We start from the raw sequence: 20,494 nt of genomic DNA on the forward strand, positions 1-20,494 counted from the left end.
GTGGGTATCCATGCTTCAGGAATTTCAATTCCACTATCCCTGTTGATGTTGTTAGGGTGAAGTCTTATGTGAATAGCTTCTTTGACCCTACGTGTGTACCAGTGAGGATCTCGATCAATAAACTTGACCTCATTCCAGATAGGATAGTGGCCGGTCTCGTGGGTGTGTTCAGAAACGGCGGAGGTCTGGGTACGGGCGAGTCGTATATCTCTGTCGTGTTCTTTGATCCTCTCCTGCATAGATCTCCCTGTTTCCCCGATGTAGACTTTGCCGCACTCACAGGGAATCCTGTAGACAACACCATCTTGTTTAACCGGGTTGACGGTGTCCTTTGGTCGCACTAAGTGTGACAGACAAGCAAATGCCTTGTTGTTCTAGGCAGCGGCGGAGAGACTCCGAAACTCCTTGGAAGTGTTTAGTTCAATACATGAACGAGATTTTACTGAACTTCAATTTGACATTTTACAAATCCTAAAACTTGTCAAAGAGCTCAACATAGTAAAATTCCTTTCGAAGTAACTAAGATTAAGACGAGAGCAGTGTTTTTAATTGCTCAGGAAATCTCTAATCATAACTGTCTCCAGTACACTAATTTAGTGACAAGCGTTAGAATATGCTTTAACACCATCTCCTTATTACGGCTACTTTCTTAATCTAACGAACAACGATATCTGTCGGTCAGTAAGTCAGTCAGTTGGCAGGTGAGTCATGTTTCTGTAAGTGTCTTTCTGTCTACCTGTCTGTATGACTGTCTGTCTGACAGTTTGCCCGTCTCTCTGTTGCCCTGTCTGTCAGTTTGTCTGTCTGCTTGTCTGTCAGTAAGTCGTCCTGTCATTCAGCAAGCCAGCCATCCAGCCAGTCAGCCTGCCTTCCTGCTTTCGCACACCAGCGTGTCTATTTGTCTGTCTGTTCGTCAGTCAGTCAGTCAGCCAGTCATTCAGCAAACTAGCCAATCAGCCAGTCAGTCTGCGTGCCTGCCTGCGAGCTTGTCTTTCGGTCGGTCGGTCGGTCGGTTGCTTAGTCGGCTGGCCTGTCTGTTTGCTCTTAGCAACCCAGGTCTCTTGTCGCAATCTGGTTAAAGATGAGTGTCCCACTCAACGTTGCTTGTTTCTCCACTGGCACGATGTCGTCTTTGACGCGAAGTACATTCACCATCAACAGCCGCCTTGGAACGGCTTTGCTTACTTGTCACCCTGCAGAGAATTCGATAAAACTCGCGGCGATAATTCCCTGAGAATATCACATAAAGAACTGGATTAATAGCACTGTTACAATAACCAAACCACGGGATGACAAAACGGACTTTCACGGGAATTTTGTAGAAAAGGGTTGAATTGTAAATTCGTATCATCTCCAGAGCTAAAAGTGGAAGCCACGACAGAGTAAAAATGACAGCCACTGTTATCAACATTGTAGTCGCGCGTCTGCTCAAGTCTTGGACTTTTTTGTGTGTTGTCGAATTTTGATGTCCTGGGAGTTTTCTCCTGCAAAGACGTAACCCAGCCAGACAGTACACTAAGGCGATGATTATTAGTGGAATGACGTAAGCAGTAACGAAAAGAACTGTGATGTAAACTCTTTGTGACATGGTTTCCGGCCAGTACTCGTCGCATATCATACAATCCCCTCCCTCCAGCTGTATATTCTTGGTGGTTATCATAAGTGGAAGCATTAACGCCAGCGCTCCTAGCCACGTCATGGCGATCGCGAAACGTGCAGCGTTTCGAGTCATCATTTTTTTTCATGGGAAATAGGATGGCAAGACTGCGATCGAGGGAAATCGCCACTAAACTGAACACTGAGGCTGCAAGGGATCCCACCTGTACAGCGTGAAGGAACTTGCATAAAACAGTTCCCATGAACGTGCCAAACCAACTGTTCATCACGTAGAGCCATTTGAGTATGTAGGGGATATCTATGGTCATGAGAAGATCAGCAAAGGCCATGTTGGCGATGAGAGTGTTTGTTGAGCTGCGCATGTGGTTTACTGTGAAGACGATGTAAATCACCAGAGTATTACCGATCATTGCCAGGATGAAAATAATGACGGCAAGGATTGTGACTCCCACCTGAATGTTGCGCGGGACCTGGAATATCCCATGGTGCACTTGTGTGGCATTATTCGTCATGTTAGGAAGCATGGAAGATCCTGATAACATATAACAACACTAACCATTAGGGCCTCTGTTTGTTTCTTTTAAACCCAGAGAGGAGTACTTCCCAAACGGTTCTTGGTGGAGGTGTGCAGTCCGAACCTTGAAACCCTTAGCCTATTTCAGACCAAAATCTGTGATTTTTCCACACCCTATTTCTGAAAAGATGGCGGCTGTACATTTTACCACAATACCTAGCGAACCTAACACAGCCTATAAGGCACAAAGAAAGCCAAATTTTCACAATATTTGTCCCTGTACTAAGGACATTGTGTATGCTAGGTTTGAAGATTTTATGGCTCTTCTGTACGTTTTTATGAAAGTTGTTAGGGTTTTCGTGCGCTAAGAACTATGGATAAATTTACCAGTCGCCATCTTTTTTCCTACGGAGGATTGCTTCGTGCAAATCAAACCTACAAGTCGCTCACAACTGTCGAGTACGCCACAAAGAATATTGTAAGATTTTAAAACATTTTTTTAAAACGCCGCGTCAATCGTTGCCGAAATTGATAGAAAATTACGTATTTTGTGACAAACTTCTACTGAGTAGGGAGGAAGGTGAAGTTTTCTCGGGTCAAAATGGCGGACGAAGTTGTTGTTGGCAAGAGAATGCTTGTGAGCGTAACTTTGAATTCATGTCTTGTTTTGCTAAGGTAGTCCAGTTTCTCTTTGGTTACTTCGATTTTTTTTCCTTATTAAGTAAGTAAAACCAGAATGCTTTTAAGGGTCTTGACTGAATGACTTCCGGCTTAGTCTTTTTTATGGAAAGTTCTAGAAGTTAACTAATAAACAATTTGTGGTAACATTGGTCGCGAGTATACAGTATATGTCCTGATCATCTGGCCTCGCGCCGTGCTCAAATTTAGCCACAAAGTTGAAATACACTTAATGAGTGCGGATGTGTCGATCAACTCTCTGCCATTCATTTCACTCTGTCGAGCTTGCAAATTAAGTAAATTATAAAACAGTAATGTTTACATAGGAGGTTTAATGAGAAACGTAAGTAATTCTCTAGCAGATGATGTTGTCAAACCATAGCCTGTAGCTGAGACATTATTACTACAAAATACACCAAATTTTATTTAAATAGAAACGATTTAAATTGAGTGAAACAAGACTCGCATATCCATCAAGTTATAGTCAGGTGAAAACAGAAATTACTGTTGAAATCTGTAAAGAAAAGAAACTGCTTCAAAAATAAACTGTTGTAATCCTTAAAACGTTCCGTACGTGTTTATTTTAGAGAGCTAGCTGCTATTTGAGTAATAGCAGTTAGAAGTATGCCATCCTTCTAGTTGCAAACAAACTACGGCATGCAGAAAACTCATTTAAATCAGTCAGTCTTCCTGGGATTAGTTTCAGGAAAAAGAAGCGCTGGATGATCTTTTCAGGCCAACTTCGTACTGTGAAAGTCAACAAGCCAGTGTGTTCCAGCAGATTATTACCAATCAAGGGGCTTACACGAAAAGTACAGAAAGAGACCTCTACTGTGCGGTGTAAGACGAGGAATTGCAACGCGGAGATGAAGTTTTAGCTACAAAATAATTCCTGAATGTTCGACTTAAACTCCTTTGCATACCCTGACGTAGAATTTAATGTCACAACAAACTAGTGATTTCACCTTGGTTGCAAGTAAACTGAGGGAAGATATATATAAGGAAAAAACTCTTTTAATCTTGCATTTTACTTACCTTGGTTTACCGTAAACCTAATTGCGATTCTGCGAGTGACAGAAAGTTCCGATCCAAGAGGAAAGATTACTCATGAATTGTATAATTTGAACAGATGCCTGCCACGAGATAGAGCAGGAGATGAAAGCAGATGGCAAACGTGCAAATTGTAATTTGTTGCAAGCCAATCAAAGGTAAGCCATCAGTCCCGGCATATATTCCTTGTCGCAAAATCTTTGGTTTATTCCTGATTATGAAAATAAAATGAGGAAAAGAATCAGCTGGCAGCTAAACTGTTTTCTCAACTGATATTCAACACAGAATTTCATTCCAAACGAATATAAGGAAACGAGGGAGAAAAATTGAAACTGTATGTTCTGATCAGATCCGTACTTACCTGGATATACCGTTGCGTTCATACTCGCCCGTCGTGCAAAGACACAACGTGTGAGAATTCAGGTGCGGTGGATAGATGTTCCTGTCCAGAGACAAGCTGGATATATATTATGAAATGAACAATTCAAACAGATTTGCGCACCAAAAGAAAAAAACATGAGAGCAAATAGTTTGCTTGTAAATTGTGTTTTAATTTTGTTTGGAGCCAATCAAAGGCGGAGCATGCTCTGTTTGTGTGAGTAGTTTTGTCGTCACGAACACTTTTTTCTGTATTTCATGTCTAGTCTTGTTTCCAGCGCTTACGTCGTCAGTGGACGTAGAACTAATATGGACATGTACTGTAGATAGAGATTGAAAATGGTTGTTTGACAGCACTGGGGTGGACACAGGAAGGTCTACGGGCAAGAGAGACACTGGAGACAACATGAACAATAAAAGTGGAGAAGGAGACCGAGGAACAATCCTAGCAAAATCAGCAGCGCAGACCAGGACAGGCACAGAGAGAATTAAGGTTAACGTCCAGAGTTTTGCACGATTACTAATCTGGTTAAACATAGCATTGGCTGAACGCGGCCTTATTGATCAAATTTACATATGTACATACAACGAGTGTTGACAAAACAGCAAAACTGCAGGAGTTATTCTTTTACGAGTTTGATACTTACAATTGCAGTTCTGTCTCCTCTCGTGACCCAAAACAACAAAACAAGCCCCAGGTGAAAAATGAAATTTGGCATCAGTCTTGAGCGCATAAAGACGAGTCATTGGCAGGCTAATAAGACCTGGATATCCTGTGGCGTTTTCTATAGAAGGTATATGTCATAAGTTTTGACATTCATGTAAAATTAACAATTTTGGGAACATTTAGTGGGATAGGACTCTTCATGCGTATCCTTCCGACACAAAAATAACAAAATTAACACGCTTTCAGATATTACTCAGTCTGACAAACTTTTTGTCAAATTGTTAGTTAACAACCTGGAGTGCCTGAACAATATCGTTGGACCGTTTGTCACAGTTGTCCGTTAACCTTATCTATATTACGAAAGCTGACAGAAGACAAAGCCAGTGTTCAAATCCATAGTTCGCCGCGCCGATTCGACGCGGTATTACTTCTAACGAAGCTTACTCATTAGTTATCCGAGAAAATAGTGTATTCATCAAGTATGTACTTCCTTCTGAAAATGTTGAAAGCTCCCTCTTAAACTCTATAGGAAAAGAATTGTTTTTCAGGCGATTTTGAATCATTCAAGGCTCCAATTTGAAAAAGATATTCCGTCAACTTCGGAAAGTAACGACCCCCCACCCCCGAAAGTAGCGAGGCAGTTGTCCGTTTCGTAAACAGTCGATGCCATTTTCGCGGCACTTAGAAATGTTTTTGTCAAGGAATTTTTCTCTACTAGATTAAAGAAAAAGAACATTTGTAAGTAGCCACCCAGTAACGAAGCCGGAACAGAACCTCTGTTTCCTAACATCCTTCTGCCACTACACTACCAGGTTGATCCGCCAAATCTCCGCAAAATTTAATTATAAAAAGAGACTTTCTTAAATATTAATGATAGGGTTGCCCCAACCATCAAATAAAAGCTAACCGCAGGCAAACCAGTGTGAATATGAACAATTAAGCATTTGGTGAGTGCGTTTTACTCTATCAACAAATTATAACCAGTTTCTACCGTGTCCAGGCTTAAACTAAAGCAGATATGGCATCGTCCATTCTGAAAGGCTTGGTTACCAATGATGGCATCGATCGTTAAAAATGGCATCGGCTGTTTACGAAACGGAAATCAGCAGTAGCGACCCCCCAAAAGTAACGTCAAAAAATGATGCCCCCTTCCGAAAGTAGCGAGCCCGCCCCTATCCCCACCCCCGAAAATAGCGAGACCAAGGATCAAAGATTTATTTTTCCAATCAATATATAGTCTAGTGAAATTTACGTACGGTACTAGCTGATTGTAATGAAGGCACTCTTCAACAAGGGACTATTATCGCTTGTGCCACGCTGCACGAAATGTGTGAAAGTCACTTTGAGCTTCTTCAGTTCATGTTGCGCCATATTAAACAAAACTCGCTGAATGTCATCAAGTAACAGGGCCGGGACGTACTAAAAGGACCTTTTCTTCAAACTAAAATTGAAAATTCTGTGTCATTTTCAACAGGAGCGTATTTAAAGACGAACGTTTTTTTAATTAAAATTGAAAACTCGACGAAAAACATCGGTTTAATTAACAAAAAAAAAAAATGCTGTAAAGCTGTTTATATGGTTGGTTTGTGGGAATCCAATAATTCAGATCGGGACAAAATTTTTCCGTTTCTTTCATTAAAAAGATAAAATTAGGAAACGATTAAGTTGACATTTCCCTTGCGGATGATAACATGGCAGCTAAAAATATAAAACAATTCCCTGAATTAAAGACTTTCAAAAGCTAGAAAACGTACTCTGGTTAAAAAAGTTTAAAATTACTAGAGCTTTTGACTGCCAGTCTGCAATCTTTGAGAAGTAGTGAACAAAAAGCGCGTTCGTTAAAATACACACGGCACGTGAAGGAAAAAATTTATTTCACGAACTCCATATTAGCATTTTATTTTTTCACAAGTATCTTTTCATTTTTTTTAACCTTTTTCTACTTCATACTTTTGTTTTACTTGACACTTTCTCGTGTACGAGAAACGTACCTTGTTTCAGAGTTTCATTCATTTTGCTTTCGCGTTGTACAATGGATTGAGCTTCGGTCGATGTTCCTCCTAGTCCAAGAGAAATAAGCAATGATTGAACACGGCTTTCACTATGAAGTATGGTTCAGATGCTTGTTCCAGCGGTAGATCAATTAGACTCAAGATGAGGGCAGATAGTTAACTGATGAATTGTATTATAATTTTGTTCAGACGTGTTAAGCCTCTTGCGAGATCTTCCTACAAAAATCTTCCTTGTGGCTTAAATTCATCTCATTTATCTTATTATCTCGCAAACAAAAACGCCGTTAGACACAAGATCTATCTGACAATAACAGGATGACATTTGTTTAGATTAATATTCTTTATAAGCCATTCTCTTGAGTAGAAATGAACCGCGAGTGGAAGAAATTTACTGCGTGTTGATTTGAAAGTCAGTGGTAATTATTTAAAACTATAAACATGATAAAAGATCCACCGGCTGAAGTTGGTTTTACCAGCTATCTATTAAAGCTTGTCTTTTATTTATTATCGTATTTGTCAAGCTCAATTTTTCATCCATCTTCAGAACCAGTCAAACACCAATAACTGGAAATTTCAAAACAGGAGTAAATTAAAAACAACTGGGCTAAGTTTTTGCCGTCTCGAAACCGTCAAAATAATGATTTGCGGTTTAGCCTTCCGACGTGGAATTCTGGGAAGTACGGAGCCAAAACAAGCAAAGCTAGGCAAGCTCACTTTATGTGCCTAGGAGGCAGGTCGACCTGTAAGAGCTACCTTGTTTCGATTTGTTATTAGGAATCGTTTGATAGCGATTAGATTTTCACTGTTATCTGGCTGAATATAATTCGGCCCAAAGATACGTTAAAATAGATTAAAGCAAGACTTATTTCATTTATTGGTATTATTGTTGGTGATAGGACGACAAATGTAATTTCATATAATATTGGCATTTTTAAGACGTCCATGCATAAATCAGGTACGCGCGGATCTCTTTGTCAAAAGGAGTTAGAAGCCTCGTGCCTCTGCATTAAAGAACTAACATGGCATACCTTTAATAGTTGGCTTGCTGGACCATTGATGAGCTATACAAACGAAAAGAGATTCCGAAATTTAAGAATCGTGTCGATACACGCGCGTCTTACATATCCACATGTAGAGGAATGGTCTGCGAGCACGCTTTCTTGACAGCGGGTATTGCATTAGAGTAACGGCTGGTGGAACTGATGTGTATTTTACAGTAAACAAAATTCACATTGATTTTCACCGAGTTATGACGAGTATTGACGGTATTCTCGTACAGGCGGGAAAAAGCTGCAAATTTTGCTCTGCCCAGCAGCGTCGTCCAGAGCATTTCTAAAGTTGGGATCCAGTCAAGCTGCTAAGTATTACAGATCGGTCCAGTTGTATAGGGCCATGTTTCAAGACTGCACTGTACGAAAGAGAAAGAGAGGTATCTTTATGAATCTCTTAGTGCTTGATGTACCTGGAAAAATTAGGAATATAGACATCGTTCTAGGTTATTTGTTTGAAAATAATTTTTTTCCAACATAAGCGGTTTCAAATAACATTGTAAACAGGGTTCACTGTGTAAAGTCATTTACTATTTTCTTGCTGAAAAGTAAAATGAGAGAAAAATAAATATCTTGCAGTTGCAATTATTCTTAATCTTTTACGTCTTTCGCCTGTACTTAATAAACAAAAAATTGGTTTGTTTAACGATGTACTAACGGCCTTGGCAATTTGGACCAGCTCCCTTTATTAAGAAACCCCCGGCTTGATTTACAACTTACTGTCTGTGTGCAAATTTTGTCTGGGTTTAACGTAATTAAGAGTTTGCAGTGCGTTTGAACATTAGGCTGGATAAAGATGTAGACGAAACTTGATAAGCGCCGTTTCCCCGTTTCTAATAGCCGCGGTATACTATACATTGTAAATACAATGTTTTTCGTTACGTGGTTGGCGAATGTTTTCTTAACGGGTAACAGAAATTAAAACATTGTGTCTAAATTTAGGTGTGGCTTATCTCTTTAAACATTTTATAGTTGACCTCTCTCGGTTTTTGGTTTGTATTTCCATGATTTTTTAGGCACAGAATGGGAGGCTACGAAATTTAGCACCAATATAGATTTTATTATTTTTCGATTACATTTTTGACTATATGCGCGCACGCCTTCGCAGGTTGCACACTATGAGAACGAGCCTATGACCGTTTATTTCTGATTGAAACTTCAGGCGGTCTTTGCACAACAACTGTTGCGTATTTTTCGCGAGTTTAATTGTCGAGGATTGTACCTAACTTTTTTTCATTGTAAAATGGGTGCTGTTATTCGTATAGACGATTCACAAACAAGATTGTAAGTCAGTGAATTGTGGAATGAATGGACCGATAATTCTTCACCCGTAACTAATTGATGTGCGCGAGCTAGTGGCTAACACGTGTAATGGAAACAGACGAGAAACACAGTGTTGTTTCCAGATGACTTATAGTTCTTTTGAAGCCCTGTAAAAGCCTAATGGTGTCCGATTCCTTAAAAGGATTCATGTAAGTTGGTAATCATTTATTTAAATAACGTTAACAGTCGAAGTGCGAAGATAATTTGAGCAATTTCAAGTTCCAAGTTATGACCGCAGGTACCGTCCCATTCGTAGTAAGGAAGACAAAATAAACGGGCAAAATATTTGGTTTTATAGATAGGTATTCATGCAAACGTTATTGTGACTTTAATTTAATAATTAGATATTTAATTGTACTTCTGTACCGAGAAAATATTAACGGCAAATGGCTTACGGAACTTTCAATCTATATTGTTTTACTCAGTAAACACAGAACGTCCTCATTTTATGGTGTTCATTGTCAGAAAAGGTCTTATTCAAACGGCAGCCAACGACGTAAACTTTGGAGCCAACTAAATCAGTTTAAAGCCTTACGAGTTTCTTTTCAAAAGGGTTTCTTTTACATGGCGAAATATCATGGTGTTAGGCCCATAAAAAGAGAAATCGTTAAGTGAAGTGCTTTCTGAAGTCTGTTTATTTCCATACTTTCTTCAAGAGAGAAAGCTTTATATTTCACTCAATGATTTGATATGAAAAACAACTAATAACTAATAAAACAACTAATAAAATTCATGTTGTTAGGTAATAATACTGCAATTCAAGAAATTTATATCTCTGGGAAACCTAATTTATGACAATAAACTTTGGCTTATTCTAGTATCGTGCCGCCTAGCAAATAAAGTTCAGTGTTTTCATGTTAACGAAAGGCGTACGGAAAATATTTGCCTCCTATTTCTAGCTGCAAAAGAAAGCAACAAATCAACGAAGCCAAACCCGAGAAAAAGATTTCAAAAGAACTACAAAAAGGTGTTTGTCGTACGCGAGAACACGGCCGAGAGGCAAGTAATTAGCAGATGTTTCGTGCATCGCAAAGACTCAATTGAAAACCCTTTAATTTAAAGTGTGAAAATGTCGGTCTCGGCTGAACTTTGAAGAACACCCGTACTTTTCACAGGTGTTGTCACAATTTGACAGTCCGTTTTCTTTGAAACTTTTGTCTAAATGATTTATGAGCCTCTGTCGGTGAGCAACTGCGCGTGCGTGCTTTGCTGTTTGGCTTTCACAAATCCTAAAACCCATGAATTCATAACCTTGAATTAAATTTTACTGCTGCATTGATTTTGAACTGGGATTTTAGTAAATTTTTTTTCCATTACTCCGAGGTAAATTTGGCAAAAGCTCTCAGCTAATTCACTTTGCTTCTAATTACTCAAGCAGTTTGACGTCTCGAAAAGAGGTTCCGTTTTATCCTTTTATATAATTTATATGTTCTAATTTGCCAGACACCTTTTAAATCTCGGTTTAATTTGCTAAGTGGGAGGTTTGTGGTTTTACCATTATTCTTTTTGCTGCAATAACAAACTACTTATTGACTGGACAAAAGACAAAAATTGATTGAGTCTGAGAATATATCAAAGTACAACTTGATTCTTTGGCAACAGAGCTTAAGTACTTTTTATAATATCAGTGTTTTGTCACAAGCAGTTTCCAGAACAACCAACTTAGCCCCGTAGAAATTTTTCATTAAAAGAAATCGCAAACGAAGAGAGTTGCCACATGGCAGCAGCTAAAAACATTGACGTGAATTGCGGCGATTTCCCTACCACGTATTATTGAATTGTTAGTAACTAAAGGATTAGACTGTGACCGTTCAATTCATTTTATTTTATTCCCATCCTGTAACAATACAACTCTTGTTTTCTTTATTCCACTGGCGTCAGTTCTGGAGCTTGGACAATGCAAAACCAACTCAGACCTGTTTACAGAACTGTCTCCTCCTTGATTATATTTAAGTCAGTTGATTCTTGTCATATAAGCTGCTGTTTCTCGCGTAGAATGTAGCGTGGCGTAAAAACATAGCGTCAGGTTTAGTTTAATATTATTTAATTGCTATTCTGTTCGTCGATGCTAATGTTTTCACCACCAAAAACAGCCCATTAACTAATTGAAAAGATCCTCGGAGCTTGAGTGAAGACCAATATCAATAATTTGATTGCTTTCTCTGTGTGTGTTCTTTTATTTCATAAGAAAACGCAATTTTGGACGCAGGCCTAAAAGACTCAGTGAACGATAGAACATAAAAAACTTTCCTTTAAAACACGTTTCAAACTGATTTGTCGGGATTCTTTTTTGCTTTGTTTTTTTTTTTTTCAAGTGAATACGATCTGCGTGTTATACGTAGCAAGTGGCCTCGCTTCCTGGTGAGTAAATATATTTTCCAGGAAGCACTCTAGCTTACTTTCTACTTTTTCGTCGTTGAAATATATGTAAAAAGAAGTGTTCTCAGTCTGCTGTAGTTTCCATGGCGAGTCGGGTTTTGTTCTTTTGTTAGATTTCCACCAAACGAAGAAATCTTTTTCCAAATTTATGAAAAAGGGTAATCTATTACACGAAATGTCGGCTACAGTACGAAGGAATAAATCAGATCCGAACAAAAGGTTCTTTGATTAAAATCGTCATGGCATCACAAAGAGATATAATTTTGAGTGGCGTTTCTTTTCCAATCATTCCCGTCCGCACCGTTAGTATTGTACTTTTTTCCAAGCCAATTTAAAAGTAGCTTTTCTTTTTACGAGATGTTTGCAAAGGACTCGCACAAAAATGTAAAACAAAGACAAAGAAAATATTACACTCAAGGAACAAACTCAAAGCGGTGTTCTTTGACAAAAGATACGCTGTTAGCATATGCGTAGCTCAATTATCTTTGATTTACGAGTGTTAAGAAGAAAAGAGACTGAAAGGGGGAAAGAGCGTTGCGCGAGAAAAGCAAAACAAAGATCGGGTTTGCAATTTAAGCGCTTCAATTTATCTTGGGCGTTTTCAAAAAATTTTCCATAACTCTTGTCTGGATTCAGCCGTAAATTCAGCGCCATGTATCACCTTAGGAAGTAATTCAAATCTTTCTGGGGGTTTTAGTGCTAACTGTTAAATCCTTGAGGCTTAGCAACAGAAATTCAATTAATCACGCGGTTTATTACAAACGTTCAGTCTTACCTAAAGATAGAGCGAAATTAAATGAGTCAAAGCATTGCGGACAGCGAATTAAACTTTGTTTTCTAAGCAGGTTTTTATGTTCCCTACCCTTTACTACATCTTCATGTTAAATTACGCCGTAGTTGTTGCTTAACTTTAGAGATAAATAAAGTTTGCTTGCGAAAATTGTAATTTGTGGGTTGTTTGGTGATAATCAGTCAAAGCCTAACCCAACATAACCGTTTTATTACCAAATACTACTAAGCCACCAGTTGTAATCGTTTAAAGACGATTTCCGTGTGCACACGGAAAAAATGCTAAGTGAACTCCTCGAGGGAGGAAGTTTTCTGGGGTCCAAGCGTGAAAAAGTTATTTACTGGGCGTATTTCGATTCAAAACATGAATAGCAATTACCATTTTCCTCTGATGTGGGTATCGTTTAGTGAGGTAATTAAGGCTAGCAGCACTTCGGAGCAAACGAAATTATTCATTAGGAGTACCCTTAATTGCGAAGCCTTAATGTAATCCCTCCATAATGTTATTCTCATCTATAATGAATAGTTTGCGGGGAAAGAAGATCGTGAATCTGACTTTATTTTCAAATGGAGTAAAAAGTTTACATTTAAAGTTTGCCGATGTTGTGATTGAGCAATAGTAAAGTATTGACATATCACAATAGCGAAATATAAATAAAGTACGATTCCATGAACATGAGCTTCCTGCTTTCAGAGAGCTTTTTGTAACTTTAAGTAACGTATCCATATAAATAAGAAGTGCGGCAGCTGTTCTGCGAATTTCACTCTTCTAGTACAAACCGTACAATTATTTCTTGCCATAAACACGAACAACTCTCCAATTAGGCCACAAAACTGACGAACAATGTGGAATAATTAACGGATTGCTGTGTTAAACAATATCTCTCTTTACAAGTGCGCTTCCCCCATTGTTTGGCGCACTGATCGAGCATGCGCGCTGTTGCACGTGAAGGCTCGTGATTGGTCAGTTTTTGGCAGGTGCGTTGCACATTACATTGCTCCTCGAGAAAACCATTTCAGTGTCAATCTAGGTCTTGACGCTCTGTTAGGTTCTCTAATGCCAATATTTACTTTAGCTTCAAGCAAGTTGTTTAGTTACCATTCAAAATGCCAAAGTCGTTCTTGGTCAAGAAATCAACTGGAGTATCATCCCAACACAGCAGGGGAGCCGAAGGTAAACCACTTTTTTGACATCTTTGTTGAAAGTAGCTAAAATCACGACTTTTACAAAATATTGTGGCTTGTGGATGTAACAAGTAGATGTCAAATATGCCCGCCTCCAATCCGGCTAATTTTCCGTAAAGCGAATTTTCTCGGTTAAAAAGATCTAAAACGCGCTTGCACTTTGGTTTAGAATCAGTGCCAGAGGCCTCACAGGTGATAAAATTAACTACACGTTTTAACATATCCCGGCGTAGGAAAATCGGTTAAATAAATGAGACTCCCCGCCGAGTGTACTCTGAAGAAAGCGCATTCAACCCGCAATTCAAAATCAACAAACCACTATATCTACAAAAGTAAATAATCAATTCACTTAAAGAAAAAATCTTATTCCAACTCGGATAACATTATCATAGTCAATAGTTTAAAATCCGACAATCAAGGCCCTTGAAAGAATTGGTCTGCTAAGTGATCCTCTAGAATTAAACGCTTTCCACTCTACACCGGAGAGAAATTATTCTCCAATCATTGAATCGGCTCGAAACTCGAAACGTTGGCCGTTTACAGTTCAAAGCGACAAATCTGCGAGAGTCGAAGTTTGCAGAGTAGGAAATGGCGATAAAATTGCTAATGATCGAAAATCATAAATCCGTGAGATTAGGGGATATCTATAACGAGGAGAAACCGCGAAACAGAAATTAAATTCTACTATGTACACAAAGAGTAGTTTATAAATCTATATCATGTTTTTATTAGTCGTAATTTTGTGGTAAATAAGCGTGATTCTGAGAGTGCATCGAAATGCTAATGTTAACAGTGCAGAATTGAACCAAATGTTAAAGCTTGGAAAAGGTCGGCAATATAATTTCCTTCGTAACTTGAAGTACACGGATTCCTGCCGTGAATCTGTTACGAAATTTGCTTCTCTCTTTAACACAGGTGTTTAAAAGTAGACCAGCCAAGAAAAGACCCTTTTTAAATATTCATGTTATTTCTATTTAGTTGTTTGCCATATCGCAGGTTAAATCTTCTGATGATAAAGGAAAAGTTAAATTAACCCAGCGAAAGGACTTTCCCACCCGTTAAAAACATGTGCGTTTAGACATCAGAGATTCAACGAACAACTCATAGGAAATTTAACGAAATGACAACGTCAAATCAACTAAGCTTTTCTAAGGCTGGACCGCTAAATAAATAAGGTGACGAAAAATTTTCGGGGGTAGAACTCTCTTTATGGAAAAGCAGCGAAGCATAAAAGTCGTAGTGTAAAAAGTGGCAGAAGACAAATTATTCAAGAACACTTTATTTCTTAGCTTTATTTTAAAACGCCTCAATTTGCAGTATGCATTTCTTTAAGCTGGTTTTGCGAGCTTTGGGAGAAAGATTAACCAATTGCAATTTCCAAGGACTGTCTTGCGAAAGAAAAGTAAATCGGATACCTCTCAGAAAATAATAATAATAATAAAAAAATACCAACGGCGGTTAACATTTTCGTGAAGTGCGTTTTACATTAAAAGCTGTTTGGCATTGCGGTATTCTCCTTTCGTCACAAGTTTAAGCGCAGATTGTTGCTGAAAGATTACTCCTAGCTAAACTTGTCACGGCTGTTTTTAACTATATTCTTTACCGCGGCACCTGAAACTTGTGGGCAAAGCAACGCGACGCTCTCAAAAGAATTAGGCGATTTAATTTCTTCCTGAAAATACAATTGGCTTCCTTTAAGTACAGTTGATTTCATCTAAGGTCCCATTCAATCGAGTCAAAATTCGTGTAATTTTAAACGAATTTGAACTTTTTTTGTTAAAGGCACTCGTTAGGTGGCAACGGTTTGATTAAATACAAAAAGTTTTGCCTTGAAAAAAAAACAGTACTAATTCTATACAAGAAAACTTTGTTATAGAACTTCACGAGTGACACTCTAGTTCATTCATTCAGTTAACGAAGACAAACAATAATACCTTTTTGTACACGGATTGAATTGTTTTGACTTATTGAGTTTTTCCTCCGCAAGCTTAGTTTCTTTCGAAAATTAGGCGATTTCGTGCACGGAAGGAAAAAATCTCACACTGCTTCATTCTACATAAAAAAATCAGCCCCTGACATTTTAAAATACTTTAATTGTAAAAGTATCTCAGGGCAATCAGGAAATAAAAAGCATTGTCTCTGTACTTGGTTTAAGATAATACAAAATGGTTGTACAATGGTTCTTTTTAAAAGAAAATCTTGATTACCGTCAAAATAAAATATATTTCGAGGTTTGGATAACGGTCCTTTCGAACTCACCAGAAATGCTTCGTCTGCAGAAGTGAGACTTGTTAGATCTTTTTTCTTTTTCGGTCTTCGTACAGCATCCTTAACCCTAATCTGACAAGAACACAATATCCACGGAAAAAGTCTTTAAACCAATTCTATAAATTGACACACACTGGAATACCTTTTCGCCCCGGCAGAATATCAGTTGAGGCTGAGAGCAATTTACGAAGTTTTAGTGCCTACGAAAATAACTCTCCTTGAAACCTTGCATCGATTCTGTTTAAAGTAAAATCACTCGTGTATGAATTAGAATAAAAAGGGAAAACGACGTTACGATCATCTCTTCGACGCCAAAACCATTATCTTAAAAAATAAATTCGTAGCGAGGGGCAATATCTTTTGATAACAGGAACAAAGACTTGGCGACACTCGTTCAAGTGTTCAATATAACTCACAAGCTGCGACACATTTCATTATGATGGCGAGGCAGCCTTATCTGTTTTGTCTACGCTTTGATTGGCCATAAATTGATCACTTCTTTATTACTTTAACAACAAGAGCTCTCTTGAAACGACGACTATCTATTACGCGATAATTTTTTCTCGCTCGCGCCAACCCATTTCTTCACAGGTTCCCCTCAAGCAATGCATATTTGCCAGGTTGCCCTAATACGTTCGCCGGTACCTACGTTAAACGCTAGTGTGAAGAGAAACTTCCTGTGAGAGTTTTTACGAAACGTCACACGGGAAACTGCCTAGACAAGATTCCTGAATCTCTGAACACTGCCAATCGGCTTCTTTGAAAAATTTACCAAACTACTGTGTGCTAACGAAGGCGAGTTTACAATTACTTTACACGATTAATTGGCAATATTTTTTTTTCTGAGTCAAAAAAAAAAAAAAAAAAAAAAAAAAAAAGAAAATAATATTCGTGCCGTGATTTTATAAATTAATTTTCACTGATGGCGAATGAGATGCGATATGGAAAAAAAATACAATATCCAAGGTGGTCTTAAGATACATTTCAAACTTGCAATTGCAGTTGTGGATCAAAAATCATAGTAAATTCGTCTAAGACGTTCTTTCTTCGTGTTTATATTCCGTTAGGCGAAATGTTAATGCATATGTTCAGTTGTTTTTATTAAAATCGGCTGACAGTTGAAAGTAACTAAGTTTTATGATTGGATGAACCAATGAATTTGTTTTTTCTCGGAGTGCCGGAAAATTAATATATCAAGGTTGACTAAGTAGAAGAAAACACCAGTTGAAGTCTCTCAGTTTAAAAGACTGCTTCGCGGGTTTCTCGTTGTATCTGCAGATTTTGTTAGACTGTAGTTAAAACACTGTTAGATTGTACATTTTGGGATCGAGCAAGCAAGAAACGAAACTAAGATAGCGAAATTATCAATGGATTCACGAGCGGTTTACATGGTTATGCCGGCCTGTTAACAAACAAATAACGACCTTGACGTTCTTGTTGCATAACAAAGGTTAAGATTGTATCATAGGCAACTTTATTTTTGATTTCTCTGGCTCGGCTTACCACACTTTGATTTCGTTTCTTTTAGACAAGACATTGAAAAGAGAAGAGAAAACCTGCAGTTATGAAGATGATAAGTCTGTTCAGCCATCACCAATAGAACAGACAAAATGGGACAGGTGGGAGCCTCTCGACATGTCTGAGTACGAAACAAGCGTGGAGTCAGTTCATAACGTCGTGAGAGAATTTCAGCACAAGATCTCGCGCTATCCGCGGACACCAATGTTATTTCCACCCTCTGACGATTCTTCATCTTTGCACTCTCTACACACTTCATTCTTGGAAGAACCCTTCCAGTCTCCCACTCATGATTCCACTTCCGCCATTAAAGAATCTGAAAAGATGGGGAGAGAAAAGCCATTCCAGTGCAACTTCTGCGTGATGTCATTCACTCGCCCCAGTGATCTCCAGCGCCATCTTCTCATCCACAACAACAACAAGCCATACAAGTGCGAGGAGTGTGACCGTGAATTCACGTGGTTCGGTAACTTTCAAAAGCACGTGCTTTCACACATGGGAGGCAATACCAGAGCACCAGGGACTTTGCCCTTCTCCGCGATGTTCACGTTCCTAGCACGTGAACAAGTGAAGGATCTTTTTATCAAGGATGGGGAGAAGTACAAGTGCCGATTGTGCGCCAAGGATTTTACACGCCTCAGTGGTTTGAAGACCCACATACGCATGCACACTGGGGAAAGGCCATACGTCTGTGAAGTCTGTTCTTTTGCGTTCACCACATCACGTGCTCTCAAGATGCACGTGCGCTTGCACACTGGAGAGAAACCGTACAAATGTGACGAATGCGGGCGCGCTTTCACAAGAAGAGATGAGATGCATACTCATATGTACATCCACAAAGGTGACTCACCCTGGTTTCTTTTCAGTTTTTTTTTTTTTTTTTGTAATTTTGTTCACTAAATAAACAGTAATTTTGTAAGCAAGATTAAAGAAATGAAATCTCGGATACAATAAAATAAAACAAAAATGTGGCCTTGAACTTGACAATATTAACCAGCAAGTCCCTACTTATTTGTTTAGTTCTTGAATCTAAATTTGGCAGAATTTGGCTGCTTTATCTTGGTTCTCTTTGGCAATGACGTTATAAACGAGGGTATTAGAGGTCTGAAATTTCAATGCTGCAAGGAAAAAGGTTGCAAAGTCATGACTGTTTCAGCTCAGTTGTTTATTTACTATGTCAGTTGTTTGTATTGAAAAAAACTAACTGATCATGTTCAGCCCCGCTTTCAGGCTATTTTTTTCAAACATTAGCTGACTTTAAGTTATCTAGCGAAGAGCTAATTGAAAGTAATGTAAACATTTTCATTGTCTCTCTGGTTGTTTTTCGCGTATTATTTTGTTATTTAAGTAATAGCACAGGGGCAAAATCAAACCTTTTCCCTTGAAGCGTTTGATTTCTTAACATGACTCAACACCTTTGTCCCTGATTACTGCAATAAGAGTAACTTCAGATAGTGGCGGGCAAACCTAAAGTATCCCTTAAGCGCATTACGCCAAAGGGGCACTGTGAGAGTGCTTTTGTAAGTCTTGAACGAATTTAATTTTATATCTTAAATAGTAATATACAATTTTGAAGTTGTATTTTTCTTTTGTCGTAACAGGAGAGAAGCCTTTCAAGTGTGATATCTGTGCAGCGTCGTTCATTCGTTACGGTCATCTGCAACGCCATCTGTTAATTCACAGCGATGACAAACCTTACAAGTGCAAGGTGTGTCCCAAATCCTTCACACAGTACCGCAATCTCCAGACTCATATGTACAAACACACGGGAGAGAGGCCCTACAGATGCAGGTACTGCCCCAAAGGATTCACCCAATACGGCACTCTGCAGGCGCACGAGAGAACACACACAGGAGAGAAGCCCTTCCAATGCCAATTCTGTGAAAAGGCTTTTATTACGTCATCACACCTTAGATGGCACATTAAGACTCAACACACTGCAAAGAAAGATTAGATAATTGCATGTAGATGTGTTTATTCAGCAAATGTTTGTAAATATTATAATAAGCGTTTCTGGCGCCAGTAATTTCACTATAAATACGTCAGGGATATGTTAATTGTTCAGTCGGTAGCTGCATGTCAGGGAGTTCTTGTATAATATTTTATTAACATTCTAGATCATTAATTAATGAAATGGTTGATTTAGTTTTTGGGTTCGTTATATAAAACTTACAAATAATTTTTTGGTTCTCTTTTGACTTTTCCCTCATTTTCTCGCGCCGTTCATCAATTTATTTGGCAGTCACTAACTCTTTAGCAAGGTTTGAACTTCTGTAAACTCCTTTTTGTGAGTCTTAAGTTATATTCACTGCGTACAGAGGCTAAGGGGAAAGGAGGTACAAAAATGATGGATCAAAGAAATGAATGCTTCTAAACTTGAAGAAATTTAATCACTGCATGATTGCCAGGGTACCAACCAGCAATTTGGAAAGCGAGATGGACACTTCTTGTGAAGAGAAAGAAAATTACATAGAATTGCGATTTAGGGGTTAAATGTAGTAATTTTTATGATTACTACTTAGCTATAGAGAGGAAATTTATCACACGGGAGCAACCTCGTTTCCAGGGCTTTTCCCTGTAGCAGATGAGGACAACCTTGATGAATTCAAAGACAGGATTGTACATCGACAAAGAATGAAGATGCATATATCTTTTTTAAAATTTCAAATTTCGGTTGCGAAGTTGTGAAACATTTGCGGTCAGCGAACTGAAGTGATTTAGAGATAACGCTGTTTGAAGACGCTGATCATGAATTGGTCCCTCTGAATCATGATTTTCTTTCGTAGATCTCAGTGAAATTCTCAGTAAATGACTTTTAAAACTGAGGGTATCTATTTTGAAACTGAACCGAAAAATTGGAGCTACACTCGAGCAATGAAGGTAGGAACTCTAAACAGCATCATAGATAACAGGGTGTGACCGAGTGGTTTAGGGCGCTGGTCTCGCAAATTTGGGTCACTGGAACTGGAAACCGCAAAGGAATGGGTATCAGAATTGGGGCAAAAGGAGGCTAGGAAAAGGGATTTGAACAAAAATTGGGCCGGGAACCTCCCTGACCTTAGCCTGC

At 38.6% G+C, this 20,494-nt stretch overlaps 1 protein-coding gene and 1 pseudogene across 1 annotated transcript; one reads left to right on the top strand and one right to left on the bottom strand.

The window, feature by feature from the left end:
- Positions 1-684: 684 nt before the first annotated feature.
- On the bottom strand, positions 685-2,442 carry LOC145492953 (neuropeptide FF receptor 2-like; annotated as a pseudogene).
- Positions 2,443-12,962: 10,520 nt separating this feature from the next.
- On the top strand, positions 12,963-20,088 carry LOC145493086 (uncharacterized). The gene is made up of 3 exons (XM_081472494.1): positions 12,963-13,630; positions 17,438-18,268; positions 19,029-20,088. The coding sequence occupies exons 1-3, from the start codon at positions 13,564-13,566 to the stop codon at positions 19,379-19,381; spliced, it is 1,251 nt and encodes a 416-aa protein (XP_081328620.1). The 5' UTR covers positions 12,963-13,563; the 3' UTR covers positions 19,382-20,088.
- The last annotated feature ends 406 nt before the right edge of the window (positions 20,089-20,494 follow it).

The sequence above is a fragment of the Orbicella franksi genome, chromosome 7 (genome assembly GCF_964199315.1).
Source record: "Orbicella franksi chromosome 7, jaOrbFran1.1, whole genome shotgun sequence".
NCBI classification, from domain to species: domain Eukaryota; kingdom Metazoa; phylum Cnidaria; class Anthozoa; order Scleractinia; family Merulinidae; genus Orbicella; species Orbicella franksi.

Excerpts from the sequence above, each read along its gene's own strand:
- LOC145493086 (XM_081472494.1), top strand. The coding sequence starts at position 13,564 with ATGCCAAAGTCGTTCTTGGTCAAGAAATCAACTGGAGTATCATCCCAA. Across the intron at positions 13,631-17,437 it reads ACACAGCAGGGGAGCCGAAG|ACAAGACATTGAAAAGAGAA; the intron begins GTAAACCACTTT and ends CGTTTCTTTTAG. Across the intron at positions 18,269-19,028 it reads TCATATGTACATCCACAAAG|GAGAGAAGCCTTTCAAGTGT; the intron begins GTGACTCACCCT and ends TTGTCGTAACAG.